Below are 18,276 nucleotides of genomic sequence, written 5' to 3'. Positions count from 1 at the left end.
AACAAGGGAGATATACCTTTCGCTTCTTTCCATAGTAAAAGTTCTTTTCCTTCAATCCGACTCACCCGTAGGGCGAAACTCATGAAAAAAGTTCACAGAAGCAAACCTTGGATTTATACAAATATTTCTGTTTTCTTCCAGAATATGGCTTTCAGGATTAAAACAAAGTTCAAAACAATACAAGCAAAAAACTTGAATCAAAGAAGAACGCCTCACCCTTTGATTAATAAATTACCATTATTCCAAAAATTGAGTTAGCCCTATAACCATTAGCCCTATAACCATTTAAAAATTTATTATTTTCCCTAAATTAATTTTGTGAGTTATCCCTTATCCCTCTCCATTTGGCACGTCATCTGACCGACCCAAACTTTGGCGTTTTCAAATAAATAAAAAATAACATTGCGGAACGCAATGAATGCGACCAATATTCCCCGTTCATTTGAGAACATGGAGTTTATATATCGAGTTTATATTAAGTTTCTTCGTTTAAATTTCAAATTATTTTAAATGCAATGTTACTGTCACGTCAGTAAAATATAGTTAATGGAACGTGACGTTCGTATTAATCAGAAAGCCTTTCATGGCGGAGTTGTTTTCAATTAAGCTATTGTGTGGGCAAGCTCCCAAGGTCAAGCAGACTCTGAGATACATTGTATTCTAGCTCAAACATTATTGCTTTGTTACCTTTAGCATATTATAACGATCGATAGCATTGGCCAAAAATATTAAAGCACTATTTATGGCTAAGAATATACACATGTAATGCCAAGCTGTCCTGTAGTACAGCTCTTTCTACTGGCTTTCCCAGCAGACAAGCGTCTAGCTATAAAAGCTCAAACAAACTGTTCAGAGTTCACTTTGGTGTTCTGTTGTACAGCGCAGTTAGCACTTGTTATACTAGTGTTAAATTTTCTCCCTCCCTCCCTCCCTCCCTCCCTGTGGAGAAGAGGTTGGTTTGCTATGTGTTAACTTGGATCACTCCTGTGTGGTGCGGTTAAGTCTGTCCAGCGACTTCCCCCAAGCTTCTTGGCTGCGTTGCCATTGAATATCGCCCGCTACCAATACTCTTGTCCGATCCAGCACGTGCTGTCTTGCAGTCAGCTCGTAGTGCTGGGCAGATAAGTGACAATAAGTGAGGTTCTTGTGTCACGCAATCTCCGGAGGTCGCACAGGAAAACCTAACGCAAGGCAGTGCTCCCCCATTAACACCAACTTGGGGCAATGTTTGTTTTCATTAGTAGTTTGCGTGATAAGCAAACAGCAAGTCACTTTTATATTATTCTGAAAGGAACAGTTACATAAATCAAAATTTTAGTATTAGTAAATGGCTAAAGTCCCGTAGTTCGAGTGCATTTCGTCGACGGTGAAAGGTGGGTAACAGGAGCTCGGGTACGAGGCAGTTCGTAATACTTTATACATGTATAACAAATGCTCGATTCAGCTCTGTTTTCAAAATCGTAAAAACAGAAATTGCATATTATATCAGGAAGGCCCTTTTATTAGCTAGGTGAGCTAATTCTATTACTGTGGAGAAAAATCACAAATGACAGTGTTGATATCGATAACAAAAATCCGAACTTATTCAACACACAGACATGCTTGAGGAAACGATATACCAATTTCGATTTCACCAGCGTTTTAAAAGGTTATGTAGATGCATTTAGAAAACTAATTGCACTGAAATAATGAAAAATTAGAAAACGTGATATTTTGATAAGTTTACTTTAAAATTCCTGAAAACGAATGAAAAGTTACAAGGATCGGCTACCGTGGCGAAACAGAAGTAACGGATAAAATCAGCTATTACTGGATAACGAACGAAGATAAAACGCCTGGCTGATTAAATGGTATTGGAAGTATATTTAAAAGCCGATATTTGACTGGATTTATGAAAACCAGGTTAGTGAAATTTTCACCGTTGTTAGCGCAAATCGACGTAAACGCGTTTTTTTCTCGCCAGAAACTATCTCCAAAGTAGACGATATGAAAACTAAAGTGAATGTCAGTCTTTTTTTCTCTCCTCCTCTCTCTTTTCTACCTTTCAGCGCTGTAGTTCATTTTTTTTCCTTTCTCGGCATGTTTTTAGGCCACATCGCCGCAGTGTAATGTACTTGGTCAAAAACACTCAGGTCACCGGATTTTCTTTGACCACGTTTTCATAAATCCAGTTATAAGGGTATTACAGAGAATGAAAATTTACAGAAATGGCAACGCCGATTATTTTGCAGTGATATTGAGCTGAAATGCCAAAACAGTTTCGCGATATTCCGACGCCGAGAACACAAATCTCGTGATCAGCTGGCTGACTGAAACTAGGCATTTCGATTCATTTAGGAAACTTGTAGGTTCTATGGTCTGTAACTGAAGCTAACTGAGAATACGTGGAAAAATTGTGGATTGGTTAGTACTACATAGTTTCAGAGTAGATTTTTAAGGAAGAAACTGCAAAATTGGCGAATAACATACCAACAGAAACTGAAAAATGCATTTTTTCCGTTTTCAACCGGCAAGATGTTTCAGTAGTAAGGGAAACAATTTTGCCGTGTTGTTTTAAATACATTGAGGTGAAAGGTTACGCTGATCATTTTGAGAACCGTTTATAATATTAAAAAAAAATCGTGATGATTCAACTAGTGAGCTTGTTGGCCAGTTGATAGAAGATTGTGACTGATACAGCTGACACGTACGTCAATACAGTCTCAGCGAGAGAAGATTACAGTTTCGGTTTAGGTCACGGCGGCTGAGTCGTAAGCAGGGTTGTTGTAATTAATTATATTCTTTCGCGTTCCAAGTCAAGCTCCGTTAGATAAGCAAGTCAAGGGCTAGTATGGGAACGACTCATCATTTAGTCTTCTGGATTCTCGTGGTCTGTCATTACACATGGTCACAACAACAAGGTAAGAAGATGCTAATTTCATCTGCAGTCTTGTATAGTAAAAGCTTGTGTCACCTTATGCCACTAAATGCTAAACATGCGAAAGGGTTTCTTAAAATAAAACTAAGAACAGCAGATGAAAGTCTCATCTCCTTCGCAGAAACGCGCAGCCCAAAGATGAGTGTCTGCGTCGGAAGACTGATGAAAGTATCACTCGATAGCTTCTACTGTTGATCACCATTAAATTGGTTTTAACAGGCAGATTATAATGACCTTTTCAAGGTTGGCAGAAGAAATGGATAACCCTGTTCACACATCTTAGTCCGAAAACTGCACGGTATTTTCTCGAACCCAATGTCTGTGGCTACCAAAAGGTGGTGCATGTCAGTAAGAAAGTACTAGATAGTGACTCCTCTCATGACAAGGAGAAGAATTCATCTACAGCATGTATATACACCGACAAAATTTTACATGTGGTAATAAACTTGCAGCAAGATCAGAGAGAAGAAGAAGCCTGGGGAACTAATCTGCGAGCTTTCTCAGCCGAAGTGCATCGTTTGTAAAGCAAGCGGTTTGAATGTAAAAATATACCAACACGGATTATGTGGATTAACAAGGATTTTAGGTCTGCCTCTCCTTGCACTGTTGCTAAAATTAAACAGTTATCGAAATCACAAAAAGTCACAAAAAATCTCAATGATCACAACAGTAATGCTTCTGATGCAACTTTCGCAATTGTATAAAGACAATTTAACAATATACCGAAGTTAGTCATTCATCCTTGGGTTAAGCTTTATTTTCTATATTTTTTACTTGTTTACAGTTGATGGCCGTTACACGCAGTGGAGCAGATGGAGTGCGTGTAGCAGGTCATGTGATGGAGGAATAAAATATCGCTCTCGGTCATGCACCAATCCTCCGCCAACAAACGGAGGACGAGACTGTTGGAGACTGGGAACACCTGTAGAATCACAGACATGTAACACACATAAATGCCCAGGTTAAAGTTGTTTATGACCTTTTTCTCTGTAGATACAAACGTTCGGTAAAGATGGTGTAATTGCTTGTAGTATTAGCTGGTTAAGTGTTTTTTTTTTTTTTTCACCGATATAAACTGCTCAATCCGAAGTTGAAAATTTAAGGCAAGATTGGTTAATGTTGCATACCTTTTCAGTCTTTGTTAATTCAAATGTCTCCTCTCAGTTCATGGTGGTTACTCGCGCTGGAGCAGCTGGTCACGGTGCAGTCGGTCATGCGCAGGAGGAGCTCAGCGTCGCTCCCGTTCATGCACCAATCCCTTTCCTGCAAATGGAGGAAGAGACTGTAGCGGACAAGGAGAAGATACAGAATTTAGAAAATGTAATAACCACGACTGCCCAGGTACATATGTGTAGTGTATATGTGAAGATACAAATTAAACTAGAAAACTACATACATTCTCCTTTCTGCAGTTTATTGACAATTCGTTTATCAATTATTTAATGAAGTTATCTCTTAACCCTCGGACGTACAAGCAAACTCATACCCCCACCATCGTACAAGGGGGGGGGGGGGGGGGGGGTGAAAAGGTATTGAGTAAAAAAAAATCAGGAATACTATAGATTGTATAAAATTACTATATAGTCTACTTGTCCAATTCTCAGGTCTACACGGTATTCTGTACTTGAATTATCCGTCGAAATGTTCCACATGAATTTATATTTGAGAGCACAGTATGGAAACGCCACCTTGGTGCCCATGCGGAGGGGCAGCAACAAGGCCGCCGAAAATCAATGAAAACATCTGGCATTTACTTCTGCTGTAAAAAGTGGTCAGTTCACCCTCGTGAACAAGTAAATATTTACATACATACATAATACATACATAAAACTATTAAAACTCGAATTTTGCGATAGCTAAAATTAGCTAGTTTCTTCGAGAAATAAACATAAACACTTCTCGAAAACATTTAACGTTCAGATTGCTAAAATTAACATGATGATGTATTTTTTAATAATACGTGACAAACTTCAGGCAGGCATCTTGATATCTTGTGGCGTGAAACTCCGAAATTCAAAATGCTACTGAAAGACGGCGGATGCTATCGAGCCGAAAACCCTTATATAATATGGACGTCCAAAAGCCAGCAAAGGATAAAAACTTAATGGTTTTTCGATTCTGGATTTCAGAATTTTGAAGACCTCATGTGCAAACGAACAATAAACCTGCTGAAAAAATGTTCATTTTTAAAAAGAAGAGCTCTCCTTGACCTTTATTTCAAAGTCATACTGCCGTCTGTTACGTATGACATCTGTCTGGGGGGGTTGTAACAACTCTGAACACATACAAGCACTTGAAACATTGCATCGCAGGGCAGCGATAATTATCTTCAACTTGTCATGGGACACACCATCGGATACAGTGATGGAAATCACTAAGTGGGACTCAATACTCGATTTATACAAACTCAGTCTTATTAAGCTGTTTTACAATGTTGTAATTGAAAAGATTTTTAAAACGATTTCAGATTTAGTAACGTGGAGACACGGACCCTACAACCTAAGAGGACACAAAAAAGCGGTTGTCCCACGATTTTCAACGTCCTTTTTAAAGAACTCAATCCAGCACAGAGGTGCAGTCTTATGGAATTTTGTGTCAAGCTACTTTAATAATGCTACCAACCACAAGCAGTTTTGCAAAAAAGCGAGAATGGACCCCATATTTAAAAAACTTAATTTTAGCAGTTTGTCGATCCAGACAACTCCGAAACACATGTGTGATTTTCAATTTTAAATCTTAATCTTTTTAAAATGTAATATCGTTTATTTTAGTTTATTACAATGTAATATGAATTTTCTTAGGTAGGTAGATAGTCACACACGACCCCTCAAGCATGTATTTGCTTTAAAACAGATCGTGATTAAATAAAGGTTTATCATTATTATTATTATTATTAATAAGTCTAGTATTGTCACTTGTTGTTATTCCAAGGGTATTCAATCCCTTGTTGTTGATTTTTTTAATCCAGGATGTTTCGGTCTCTTTTTCCCATTAATTTCGCTGCAGGTCATTGTCACGTCATGTTTTTTACCCGCCCTTTCCCCCTTCAACGACGAATTTCACCCTTAAAACGTACTGCTCATCGCCTAGACTTCGTAGCGAGGACATGTTGCAGCTACGTCTCCTGAGAAGCATCAACACACAACCCCTCGTGTGTCCTATACACGCGCTTGCCTCAGTTTAGTATATTCTTGAAGCTAAATTTCATTGGACTTTTTTTATTGACAAAGATCAGCGGTAAAAATCGATTCGACAGATTATCGCTGATCTTTGTATTGGAAATATATGTCCACAACTTTTACTTATTCATTCTTATTTTATTTCACTCACAGAAAGAGGGTCTCTCTACCACGTTACAAGTTACAAGTCAAGTGGTAGAGTGAAAGTTGCTTGTTCTCCTGATCAGTGGATACTACTAAGATGCAAGTTGACTAATTCTCGCCGCTCATTCAACGTTACATGCAGACAAAACTATTTTAGGTACCAATGTACGGTAGCAGACATGCCTGAGAGGTTGCAATTGATATGTTGTGAAGTAAGATGCTCTTCGTGATAAGAATCAGCAAATACTTGAAAACGGCGAATAACGTAACATTCTTTGCTGCTAAAAATCCATTAAGATTTACGAATAATATAGATATTCAATAGATGGACTAAAATATCCCGTGATATACGACGGAATTGTAATACTTACTAGTTTAGTCATGTAAAACTTTCATGAAAATAAAAATGTATGTCCTCTATGTATTATGTGACGCGGTTTTAGAAAAATAGCATCATTGGCTAATCTGCATACATTTATTTAACCTTTATCACAGCATTCGCAAAAAAGTATGCGAGGGATGCTTAAACACCCTATCCCCTCTCCCATTCCGCTCTCTGTGAAACAAACTGGCTAGCATCCAATCAGAGTGGAGTGTACTTCGCAGACGTTCGGTCAAATGAAATTACGTGCTATTACTCTTATAACAAGATACGGTACCACAAACGGTGTTTACAATCATTAGCGTCTTCTGGAGATATAGGAAGGATTTTACTTTCCATTGAATTTCTTTTTGGCATGATAAGCTTTGTAACGGCGACAAAAAATGACTTCAGTTTTGGTCTTCGAACGTCGCCTCACGATGTGAAAGACCGCCATCTTGAAAATGTGTAACAATAATGCACCGCGGTCGTAGGTCGCACACCACCTGGCATCCAATAATAGGTCATAATAAACGGCGGGTAGGCAATCAAAGCGTCGCTTCTACAGTAGATGGTAAATTTATGTCACGAAAAAGTACCGGATATGTAGTACAGTATTCGTAATCAACCTTGTTTTCCTTCACTAGGCAAACCCTTCGCGTTCATTGGTTTAAGACGTTCATTAGGGTTTACCTTGTCTTTAGCAGGATTATGACAAGTATATACACAGGCGGCCCAGGCTCTCTCATTAATTATTTGTTAATTATTTGCAACGGTCGTTGTCGGTTCGACTCAAGCGATCGACAAATATGCTCCATAAATAGACGAATTTGAGATCTTTCGTTCCTAAATTACAATAAACGGTAAGCCATATAAATAAAGATCACTTACCTATTGTTGTTTGTCTGTAAAAGTGAGGAATAAACGTCGCAAAACCCCTCAAAGTCACACAAAAACAGACAAACAACAATAGGTAAGTGATCTTTAGTTATATGGCTTACAGTTTATTGTAATTTAGGAACGAAAGATCTCAAATTCGTCCATTTATGGAGCATATTTTTCGATCGCTTGAGTCGAACCAACAACGACCGTTGCAAATAATTAACAAATAATTAACGAGAGAGCCTGGGCCGCCTGTGGTATATATATTGAACTCGGCATTTCCATCTAGTAAGCTTATCCACAGGGAGCAGGGGAGCCAAATTCGACCTTTGTAAAGAATGTTCGATCTATTTCGTGCATGGCGTTTGTCATACGTTATCCGATCTTTTTGTTTACGCGACGGCTATACCAGCCGGGGCTTAACCGTCGTGTAAACAAAAAGATCAGATAACTTATGACAAGTGCAACGAGATAGATTGAACATTTTATTATTTACAAAGGTCGAATTTGGCTCCTCTGCTCCCTGTGGCTTATCCCAAGATGTTTTAACATCAACTTCGCTTTAGACTGTTCACAGCCCTCTATTTTTTCGAACAAAAAAAAGCTACTTCCGTATTGCGCTGGCGTCCAGTTCTCTTGCCGTTCTCCAACTTCGCTTTAGACTGTTCACAGCCCTCTATTTTTTCGAACGAAAAAAAAAAAAGCTTCTTCCGTTTTGCGCTGGCGTCCAGTTCTCTTGCCGTTCTCACCGCGCGCTCATCGATCGAAAAAACACACAAAAAAATAGAGGGCTGTGGACAGTGTAACTTCGCTTTCACCCAGGGTCTCGTATTCCGATCTATAACCGCCGAAGTTAGGAATGACTCCGAATTCGAAGTCTGCTTTTCTACAAGAGGTGCGAATAATTACTATTGATTTTATCAAAAAAATCGTATTTTGCTTAATCCTCTGCGGCTCTCAACCTCCGATGCAGAGAACACAAATCTCAGCTGGTCGCTGAAACTAGACATTTCGATTATCTAGGAAACTTCTAGCTTTCTTTATATATTCCCCGTCCCTGATGTTACGTCATAAAATAATTAAATCTATAGCTTCAAAGTAGTTTTGAACTTTTATTAAGGCATTTCTATTGTCTGGAACTGTTAGTTGAACACAGAAAAAATATAGTCGATTTATTATTAGAAAAAAGTTTACAGAGCTGATTTTTACAGAAAAAACTGCAATATTGGCACTTTACGAACCAAGATAAACTGAAAAAAATGCGTTTCCTCCGGTTTCAATCGGCAAGATGATTAAGTAGTAAGGGAAAAACAATTTAACAGTGTTGTTTTGGATACATTGATGTGAAAGGTTACGCTGATTATAAGAACCAATTATAATATTAAGCGAACAAAAATTCGTGATGATGCAAATAGTGAACTTGCTGGCGCTATTACACTTGGCCAGTTGACAGAGGATTGTGACTGATTCAGCTGACACGTATTTCAATACAGTCTCAGCAAGGGAAAAATATATTTCGGTCTAGGTCACGGCGGCTGGATCGCAGTGTTGTTGTATTTATATTCTCTCGCAGTTCCTAGTCAAGTTCCGCTAGATAAGCTAATCAAGTATGGGAACGACTCATCATTTAGTGTTTTGGATTCTCACGGTCTGTCATTACACGTGGTCACAACAAGGTAAGAAGATTCTAATTTCATCTGCTGTAACATGATCGTGCGGAAGGGTTGGGAATGTAGAGTTAAAAATAAGAACCATTTTGTAAAGCACAGTAGACAGAAACAGCAGATGAAAGTGTAATCCCCTTCGCAAGAACGCTAAAAGGAGCTATGACACGGTATTTTAAATCATTTCTCTAACTAGTGGTAACCACAGGTTAGAAAGTGCGGGCCTTGACGCACTTAGAACTGAAAGGTACTGACTGGTACGAGAGCTGACATCGTCCCCAGTCGTCTGTCATGCGACAATTGCAAGACGCGAAGGATGATGGGAAGGAGGAAATGCTTCTTCTCTTTCTTCCCATGATTCCCTCCGTGTTCAGCAGTCGACTCAAGACGGACTCAAAAGACGACTAGGGACGAGTCTAGTACGAGAGTGTGTAATGTTAGATGGCAGTGTCGATAAATAAATGATAAAATGGACAAAAGACAATGGTATTCCGAGTAACGCGTCACGCAAGGAATGCATGTTTTTATCATTTCCTATTGTAGCGAACCAATCTATGTTGTTGATTACACAGTTTTGTGGAGTGTAATCGAGCACTCGTTGTGAACTGAGATGTGTTTTTTCTCAGTCGGTAAACTCGCTATTTTGTGCTTGCCTTTTGTTAACGTGGCGCGATTAATGAAAAATCACTGGACAAAATTAAAGACAATTATTCCGAGCAACGCGTCACGCTTTAATAATTGCCGCGAACCGGCCGCGAACCAGTCAGAATTGTTTTTTGATTGACAGTTGATTGTGAAGTGTAGTCGAGCACGTGACTTTCCTCGGTTGATAAACTGGCTATGTTGTCAGTGTTATATATAACGAATTCCTCGAGAATAACCGTTGCTGGAATCATTCGCTTTGCCGTTGTTTTATCTGTGATATAATCACAGCAAATTTTCTCAAAAGCAACACCTATAAAACAACGTCTACAAATTGTAATGTTTGCAATCTTCCATGTGACAGAAGCGTTGATCTTATGTGACAAACAGTTTAGAGATTGACTCATTTTTCGCATTCTTATCGTTCTTGGAGAAGAGATTTTTCTCTTCCGGTGTTACGACAAACTATCGTGATTGACACATTTTTCGCGTTCCGATCGTTCTTAGTGGAAGAACAAAATTTTCAACTTCCGGTTTTTGTTCGCCTATTATTAACGTGGCGCGCACGCGTAAAACGCAATCCACTGATCACTGTCAAGATTAGGGTTGCGGGCCTCTCTTGGTCCCGCAATTACTCTCAAATTGAAAGAAACCTCAAAATGATAGTTTTCAAATGTAGAAAAACACCAACAAAGGAATAAAAGGACGGACGAAAATTGAAAAAAATTGAAGAAAATTAAGAAAATTAAGACGGATATCGAATGACAAACTTTTTTCAAGATTCGTTACCCGTGACGTAGCTCATTTGACGAGCCCAAAAAACGTCTGCGTCTGGTGGCTCGCATTTCATAGGCAGACCATAATGGTCTTTTCAAGGTTGGCAAATGAACAGGAATTGGACTGTATACATCTTAGCCTGTAAACTGCAGGGTAATTTTCCTAAACAGCTACCAAAAAGTGATGTATGCAAGGAAGTATTAGATAGGACTCCTCTCATGACGAGGAGCTAGAGAGGAATTTCTTTAAGTGAAGTAGGGAAGGATTTTAGGTCACCCTCACCTTGCGCTGTTGCTTAAATTAAGCCCAAACAACAGCCACTTTACAAAATAATCAATCACAATGATAATCATCGCCTCTCATACAACTTCACCATTGTAAGTACAGTTGCACTATATTTATCTTTGAGATATGCTATATATTTAATTATGTTTTTTAAACGTCAGTTGATGGACGTTACTCGAAGTGGAGCACCTGGAGTTCGTGTAGCAGTTCATGTGATGGAGGAATAAGATACCGCTCACGTTCATGCACCAATCCTCCGCCAGCAAACGGAGGACGAGACTGTTGGAGACTGGGACTACCTGTAGATTCAAAGATTTGTAACACACATAAATGCCCAAGTAAGACATGTAAATGTTTTTCGTGATCGCTTTCTTTGTACATACAAAGGTTTGTGGAAGTTGTTGTACTTGTGTATTTTTTATTGCACTATTGAACTATTGTAGGTTGAGTTAGTTGAATAAGAGTTTTAATACACATACCTTTCACCGATCGCGATATGAATTGGTCATTCCAAATGTTGTTATATTTTTAACTATAAGTCTCGACACACTAGCCATTTTAACCTACCATTATTTTTATTCAATTTATTTTTGTGTGTGTGTGTGTGTGTGTGTGTGTGTTAGTTCATGGTGGTTACTCGCAGTGGAGCAGCTGGTCACGGTGCAGTCGGTCATGCGCAGGAGGAGCTCAACGTCGCTCTCGTTCATGCACCAATCCTCCGCCTGCAAACGGAGGAAGAGACTGTAGCGGACAAGGAGAAGCTATGGAACTTAGAAAATGTAATAACCACGACTGCCCAGGTAAACATGTGAAACAAAGTCAGTGAAGAAGTCAAATGATTTATGTTTGTCACACCAATCAGATTGGGGCTACTATCAAGAATCATTGTGTGTTCTTTAGGTATTTTAATTGTGTCCTCAGTTAGTCCATAAGGGCTAAACACACAGACACAGAAATAAAGTTTTTATCTTATCTTATCTTCTAAAGGTTCATCGTATGTAAGGAGATTTGCGCCCGCTTGAGAACGACCATCTTTGTTTTTATATAAACAAGAACATGTATTCCCCAGTTGGCCTTATTTTGTCATTTCCTATGGTGCATATTATCTAGGTTGCGCCAAAACTTTTGGGTGCGTTTTCGAAAGGGTTAAAAATTCGCCTTATATACTAGCTACTGGCAAGGAATCAGGGAAAACCACCGACAAAATTCAGTCAAAAGTCTCGGAATGCCGTTGCACTGTTTTATAGGGATATTTGTATAAAATAACACTATAAAATCTTTTCGGATTTTCTAGCTGAATATTTAAGTGGCAGAAACTTTTAGGGAACGAATTCTCATTTCCCGAATTTGCGATCTGTTGTTACCTTTCCGAGAATCGTGGCTAGCGTTTTTCTGTACCCAAAACAAGAGTTTTACCTGTCCGAAAACAAAACACAATATACGGTACATAAAAGAAATGGAAAATTTTAAGCTCGGTTTCATGGGAAACGAAAAAATTATGAGTCCCTCACGGAAATCAAACCCATGGCCCCCAGATACCGGTTGGGCGGTATAACCAACTGAGATACTAGAGAAAGTGCCACAGATTGACTACTATAGCTGTTAACAGGCTTGTTTCTAGTGTACCTTAAGTTCGCACCGAAAAAAAAAATCCGCACTGTTCTTAACTCTAATCGAACAGTTGTTAGGCATTTCTGTTTTAAATCTGTCACACGAACTGTAATCACGTGGATATTGATTGACTGCTTACCATAAAAAGGTTGTATGAAAAGGCTCAGTGATAAATACGTACCGAGTAAACTTGTTAACGTAAACCTTAACACTAAAACCGAATTCTAAAAGAAAGACCTCGTTTCCGTGACTTATTTCTCCCTGGTTTAAATCGTAACATTTTCGCCTTTTTCCCTTGTCTACGACCATACCACAGGGAAAGCACCGGTTCTCGTCCGATTACCGAAGTTAAGCCCTGTTGGGCGGGGTTAGTACTTGGATGGGTGACCGCCTGGTAATACCTTGTGTTGTAGTCTTCCTTTTTTCCACTTCTAAAAACTAAACGAACTAGAGGTGGGCCATTTACTTGGGTTCGATTATCGTCGGGGACTCAGACTTTTTTCGTTGCCCATGCTCGTGTCATTGTTTAAAAATTCATCTTCATTATTTATCACCGAACTGAAAATCTACCATCTTTATTATAACTACACACTTGATGATTTCGACATTGGTGATACTAGCAGTATGCAGGACGCGTGTCATATATCAACCCAGTAAATGGCCCAGCTCACTACGAGTCTCTCGTAGCTCATTTTGGTTAGAGCGCCCAATCGGTATCTAGGAGGCCATGGGTTCGTTTCCCATCGGGGTCTCAGAATTTTTCTTAGTCCACAAAAAAAATTCAACTTCATTAAAAGAAAAACATCATAGAATAGGTCGGGTAAATGTATAGAATACGTTAAGAAAACAAAATTCCTCATTAAAATAACCGAAATACCCCTTCTTTACTTGATTATAAATATTTCAGAGATAAAACCGAGGGTAAGCCCTCTCCTGCTGAACAAAAATGTTAAATAACCAAGTTATTATTCATAATATCTGTTTTTATATGACAATATGCTGTAACAAAGTTGTAACAAATGACTTGAGAGCGAAGCTCGAGGAAAACTGTTTGCTTCTCGGAACAGATAATGTCCCCGGAAAAATACCCGTGCACATTTTCACGCCAAAAGGGGACTATTGTTTATCTATTAGTGAACATTAATTGTACGTCCATTTAGTCCATTGTTTGTTTGTCGGTCTACTTTGTTTGCTTGTTTGCTTATTTTCTTGTTTTTTTTTTTTTTTTTTTGTTTTTTATTATTATAGCGAACTACACTGATTCTTGTGGAAATCGTAAGAGTCACCAATATTGTACTCACTTGAAACCCTACTGCAAAATCAGTTCTTACCTACAACGCAACTGTGCGAAGAGTTGTGACAAATGCCCAGGTTTGATTTGTTAAGCACATTACTACATTTCAACCTTGGTTTCTAAAATAATGTTCAAAAAACATGTACATATAATTTGAACTTAAAATTTGGCAAGGTTACTATTTAATGTAGGTACTTTCGAAAACGTACCGAAGAGAGCACATACATATAAAAGTTGCCCAACCCGTTTGGATCTCTGAAAATGGAAACGGTTTTTATAAACACAACTAATATGCTGACGTTGCTTACAATGGTCTAAATGGTCAATACAACATGCACAACTAGAATAATTTATATTTGATAGGCTTTCAGAAGAAATATACTCTATTGGGGTTAACATTGATGGTTTGCACACCATTATACTTCGAACGCAAACGCAATTTTTCTTGGGTACAACACAACGATGCAATTTCTTCGCAGTTCGTCACCAGAAACGTGACTTTCGATGAACAAATTTACAACACTCCAGTCTTAGGCACTCCAGTCTAACGCCTTAATAATTATGGGCGATATGATTTTCATTCATTTATAAAATAAAACCCTTATACTGTTGTCATGCAGATATTCAAATCCATGGAGGTTACTCGCAGTGGAGCTACTGGTGGTCTTATTGTAGCAGAACATGTGGAGGAGGAACTCAGCAACGTTCTCGTTCATGCACCAATCTCGCCCCGCCAGCAAATAATGGAAGGCATTGCAATGGACCAGATAAAATAACACGAAGATGTAACACACGTAGATGCCCAGGTAGCTTGTTTGTTAAACTTATCGAGAAAGAGGGAACAATTTACAATACTCCAGTCTTAACGCCTAAATAATTCTGGGGGATATGATATCGTTGAAGGGCTTCTGTGAAAGCAGTAGACAAGCTAGTTTTATAAACCAAAATAAAATTGTGATATGTTCTATTGGTCATTTGTTTAATCAATGCCACAAAATTAGCGTTATTTTAAAATTCCCGTTATTTTTCGTCTGGGAGAGGGAGGGGGGGGGGGGGGGGGGGGCGCAATTTCCGCGACATTATTTAAGTGGAACGTAATTCTAACTGTTGTTGCGGGCCCAATAGAGGCCCGCAACCCTAATCTTGACAGTGACCAGCGGATTGTGCTCGCCCTTTATTAATGTGCCGCGCACGCGTAGTACGTGCAGAAAGCGGAAGTTGAAAATTTTGTTCTTCCGTATTCTGATCGTTCTTGGTGGATCCACCAAGAACGATCAGAATGCGAAAAATAAGTCAATCACGACAGTTTGTCATAACACCGAAAGAGAAAAATCTGTTCTCCAAGAACGATAAGAATGCGAAAAATGAGTCAATCCAACAGTTTGTCACATAAGATCGAGGCTTCTGACACATGGAAGATTGCAAACATTACGTTTTGCAGACGTTGTTTTATAAGTTTTGCTTTTGAGAAAATGTACTGTGGTATCACAGATAAATCACAGCAAAGAGAATGATTGCAACAACGGTTATTCTCGAGAAATTCTTTATAGAGGCCCCATTAGGGAGGGGGGGGGGGTGCGAGTATCTTATATCCCATTAATTTTTGGCCTAACTATCCCGTATCCCATTAACTCCCATTAATTCCCGTTAGTTCGATATCAATCTCTTTTATTAATTTTCCGCATCCCTATAATTTTTCCCCAAATATCCCGTATCCCAAAAACCCTTAATGCGGCCTCGTTATAACACTGACAACTTAGCGAATTTAACGACTGAGAAAAATCACGTCTCAATTCACACCGTGTGCTCGATTACACTTCCCAATACTGTTCGTGCATGTGGCAATAGGAAACGATTAAAACATGCATTCCTTACGTGAGGCGTTACTCGGAATAATTGTCTTTTGTCCATTTTTTTAATTTATTTATTGAAACTGCCATGTAAAATTACGCACTTTCATACCAGTACCTTTTTTCAAGTGCGTCACGGCCCACACTTTCTTTGTTAATTTATTCCAGATACTCGATACTGTCGGAACACATGTAGAAACACATGTAGAACCTACAATTTTCAAACATTCAAGGTTGCTCTAAAACGGCTTCGTACAATTTCTTTAACTTGGCGGAAAGTTGTAACTTAACATGTTGATTAATGTTCAATGATAAAAATGGGGGTCATCTACCTCATTTTTGAGTTATAAGCACTTAAAAGGAGGAGGAGCGTCATAGCCCTTGTGGAAAGGTGGCTGCATCGGCGAGCGAGGCTGCAGCGCAAAATGCTAAAAATTCGAGCAACAAGCCCAGAGAAAAAGTAGAAAATTAGTCTAGTCAACATATTACATTCAAAACAAATTTCATGAACAGGAAAAATATTGAAAATATACGGAACTTTGTGGATCAAAAGCATAGGCGTACGAGGCGGGGGGGCGAGGGGGGCTGCAGCCCCCCCAGTGCCAAAATTTTTCGGGCAAAATGCTTAGAATTCGGGCAACGAGCCTAGGGAAAAAATGGAAAATAAGCCGACAAATCTCAACATTACGTTCAAAATGAATTACATCAAAGGAAAAGGTATTGGAAATATATCGAACTTTGTGGTTTAAAAGTCCAAATTTCTTATTCATCTGCTTTCGTTTCCTCTCGCAAATTGCTATAATCATGTTCGAGTTTTCTCGAAAATTCTGCGTGGCCCCTCAGTTTGATTCAGTTGCACTTAGCTTTTCCAATGTTTCACACGCTTTTGTATGACTTTCAAGTGGGGAAAATAATATAAATTGGCTCCCCGAAAATACTTTAGTTTTTGTTGAACTAGAGCGAATGAATAAAATATTTCCAAAGAAAAAGGATTCAGTGCATTAATTGACACCTTCGGGCAACGCCACGAAATTAATTTAAGAACTATTGTTTTGTTTGAGCAAGTAGGCAAGGTTTGTACGCGACTATTTCAATGCACGTTTTGCTGTCCATTTTATATTCCTCTTTTTTCGGCTTTCAACCAATGCCATTTTTTTTTCGGGCAATCAGGTCTCCGCCCTCCCAGGTCCGAAGGTGCCCGTACGCCTATGTCCAAATTTCTAATTCATCTGCTTTCGTTTTCTCTCGCAAATGGCTATAATCATGCTGATTTTTCTCACATATTCTGTGTGACCCCTCAGTTTGTTTCAGTTGCAATCAGCTTTTTATAGTTCTTAGGGATAGCTAAAAACTTTAAACGAAATGATTTAAAAGCCATTCTTCCTTTAATGTTTTAGACGCTTTATTTTACTTTCAAACGGGGGAAAACAATGGAAATTGGCTCCCCAAAATTAATGTAATTTTTGCTGAATAAGAGTGTATAAATAGAATATGTGCGAAAAAGAATTTAGTACATTGACACCTTCGGACAACGCCACGAAATTATATAAAGAACTTAAGCAAGCAGGCGAAATTTGTACAAAACCATTTCAATGCACGTTTTATTTTCCATTTTATATGCCCCTTTATTCGGCTTTCAACCCATGCCATTTTTTTTTTAATTTTTTTCTTAACTGCGTGTATTACGTCTTCCTTCAGTTCATGGTGGTTACTCGCAGTGGTCCTCCTGGTCTCAGTGTAGCAAGTTATGTGATGGCGGAACGCAACATCGTAATCGTTCATGCACCAATCCTAAGCCGGCTTACAGAGGAAGCGGGTGTAGCAGACTGGGACTAGCTAAAGATTCACGGACATGTAACACACAACGGTGCCCAGGTTAATGCTTACCAAATGTATATTGTTTCGCTTTATAAACTATTTAAACTATTGATATAATTATATAATTATTATTAACAGATGAGCCTTTACGCCCTCAAAAAGTGGAAACACGGAAATATATCATATTATATACCAGGACCGGTTATAAGCCCCCCCCCCCCCCCCCTTCCCCCCGCGCAGATATAATGCCCCCTCTACTGGACAATTGTACTGAACAGGACTAAATGTTGCTTTATTATGACTTTTTTTACCTTAAAAACGTTTTTCAACCAACACTGCCGTGGATCGTTTCGAAACGTTTTAAGTGTTCCACTTATAAGCCCCCTCCCCCCCCCGGATATAAGCCCCTACTTTTATAATCCCACCAAAAACCCATTACGAAGTTGTATAAGCCCATGGCTTATGACCGGAATTTTACGGTATATGGTAATTAAACTTAACAGCGTTACCGTTCGTGCTCCAATCCACTGACAATAAACAATGGAACACCGTTTAGGAGACTTGCTCAAGACACAAGCACGCGCTCTTGTAATATGTGCACGAAACCAGCTGAAGATTTAATGGTTTTCACGTGTTTCAAAAAAAAAATGAAGAAAAACTGAGTTTGGAAAAGGATTTCATGCTATACACCAAAAGTGAAAAAAATGTTTTAAAGTCGGATACAGCAAGCATTTCCGATTTCCTCACAAACTCGGAACATGTGGACCTTAGATAGGGTCCAGAGGACTTGCCCCAAAACAAATCTCCCAGTTTCCTGATCGCCCATTTTGCTATCGAGGAAGGCAAAATAGC

General features: G+C 38.9%; 2 protein-coding genes and 1 non-coding gene across 3 annotated transcripts in view; all 3 read left to right on the top strand.

Annotated features, from left to right (window-relative positions):
* LOC144665100 (uncharacterized) overlaps nt 1-18,276 on the top strand; it is a 102,381-nt gene that overhangs the window by 72,866 nt on the left and 11,239 nt on the right. Inside the window, exons 27-28 of the mRNA XM_078526275.1 lie at nt 11,475-11,651; nt 17,305-17,481. Coding sequence (XP_078382401.1) covers nt 11,475-11,651; nt 17,305-17,481 — 354 coding nt within the window. The remainder of the gene's footprint in view (nt 1-11,474; nt 11,652-17,304; nt 17,482-18,276) is intronic.
* LOC144666679 (ectin-like) lies at nt 2,765-4,272 on the top strand. The gene is made up of 3 exons (XM_078528067.1): nt 2,765-2,900; nt 3,702-3,878; nt 4,082-4,272. The coding sequence occupies exons 1-3, from the start codon at nt 2,831-2,833 to the stop codon at nt 4,270-4,272; spliced, it is 438 nt and encodes a 145-aa protein (XP_078384193.1). The 5' UTR covers nt 2,765-2,830.
* Nucleotides 12,760-12,878, top strand: LOC144666997 (5S ribosomal RNA). The gene has a single exon (XR_013573263.1). It is a non-coding gene; the product is annotated as a 5S ribosomal RNA (ribosomal RNA).

This window comes from Oculina patagonica, chromosome 9 (assembly GCF_052425735.1).
Source record: "Oculina patagonica isolate OP01 chromosome 9, crgOcupat, whole genome shotgun sequence".
Classification (NCBI taxonomy): Eukaryota; Metazoa; Cnidaria; class Anthozoa; order Scleractinia; family Oculinidae; genus Oculina; species Oculina patagonica.
The sequence above is the reverse complement of the archived record's forward strand: the minus strand, read 5'-3'. Positions and strand labels throughout refer to the sequence as shown.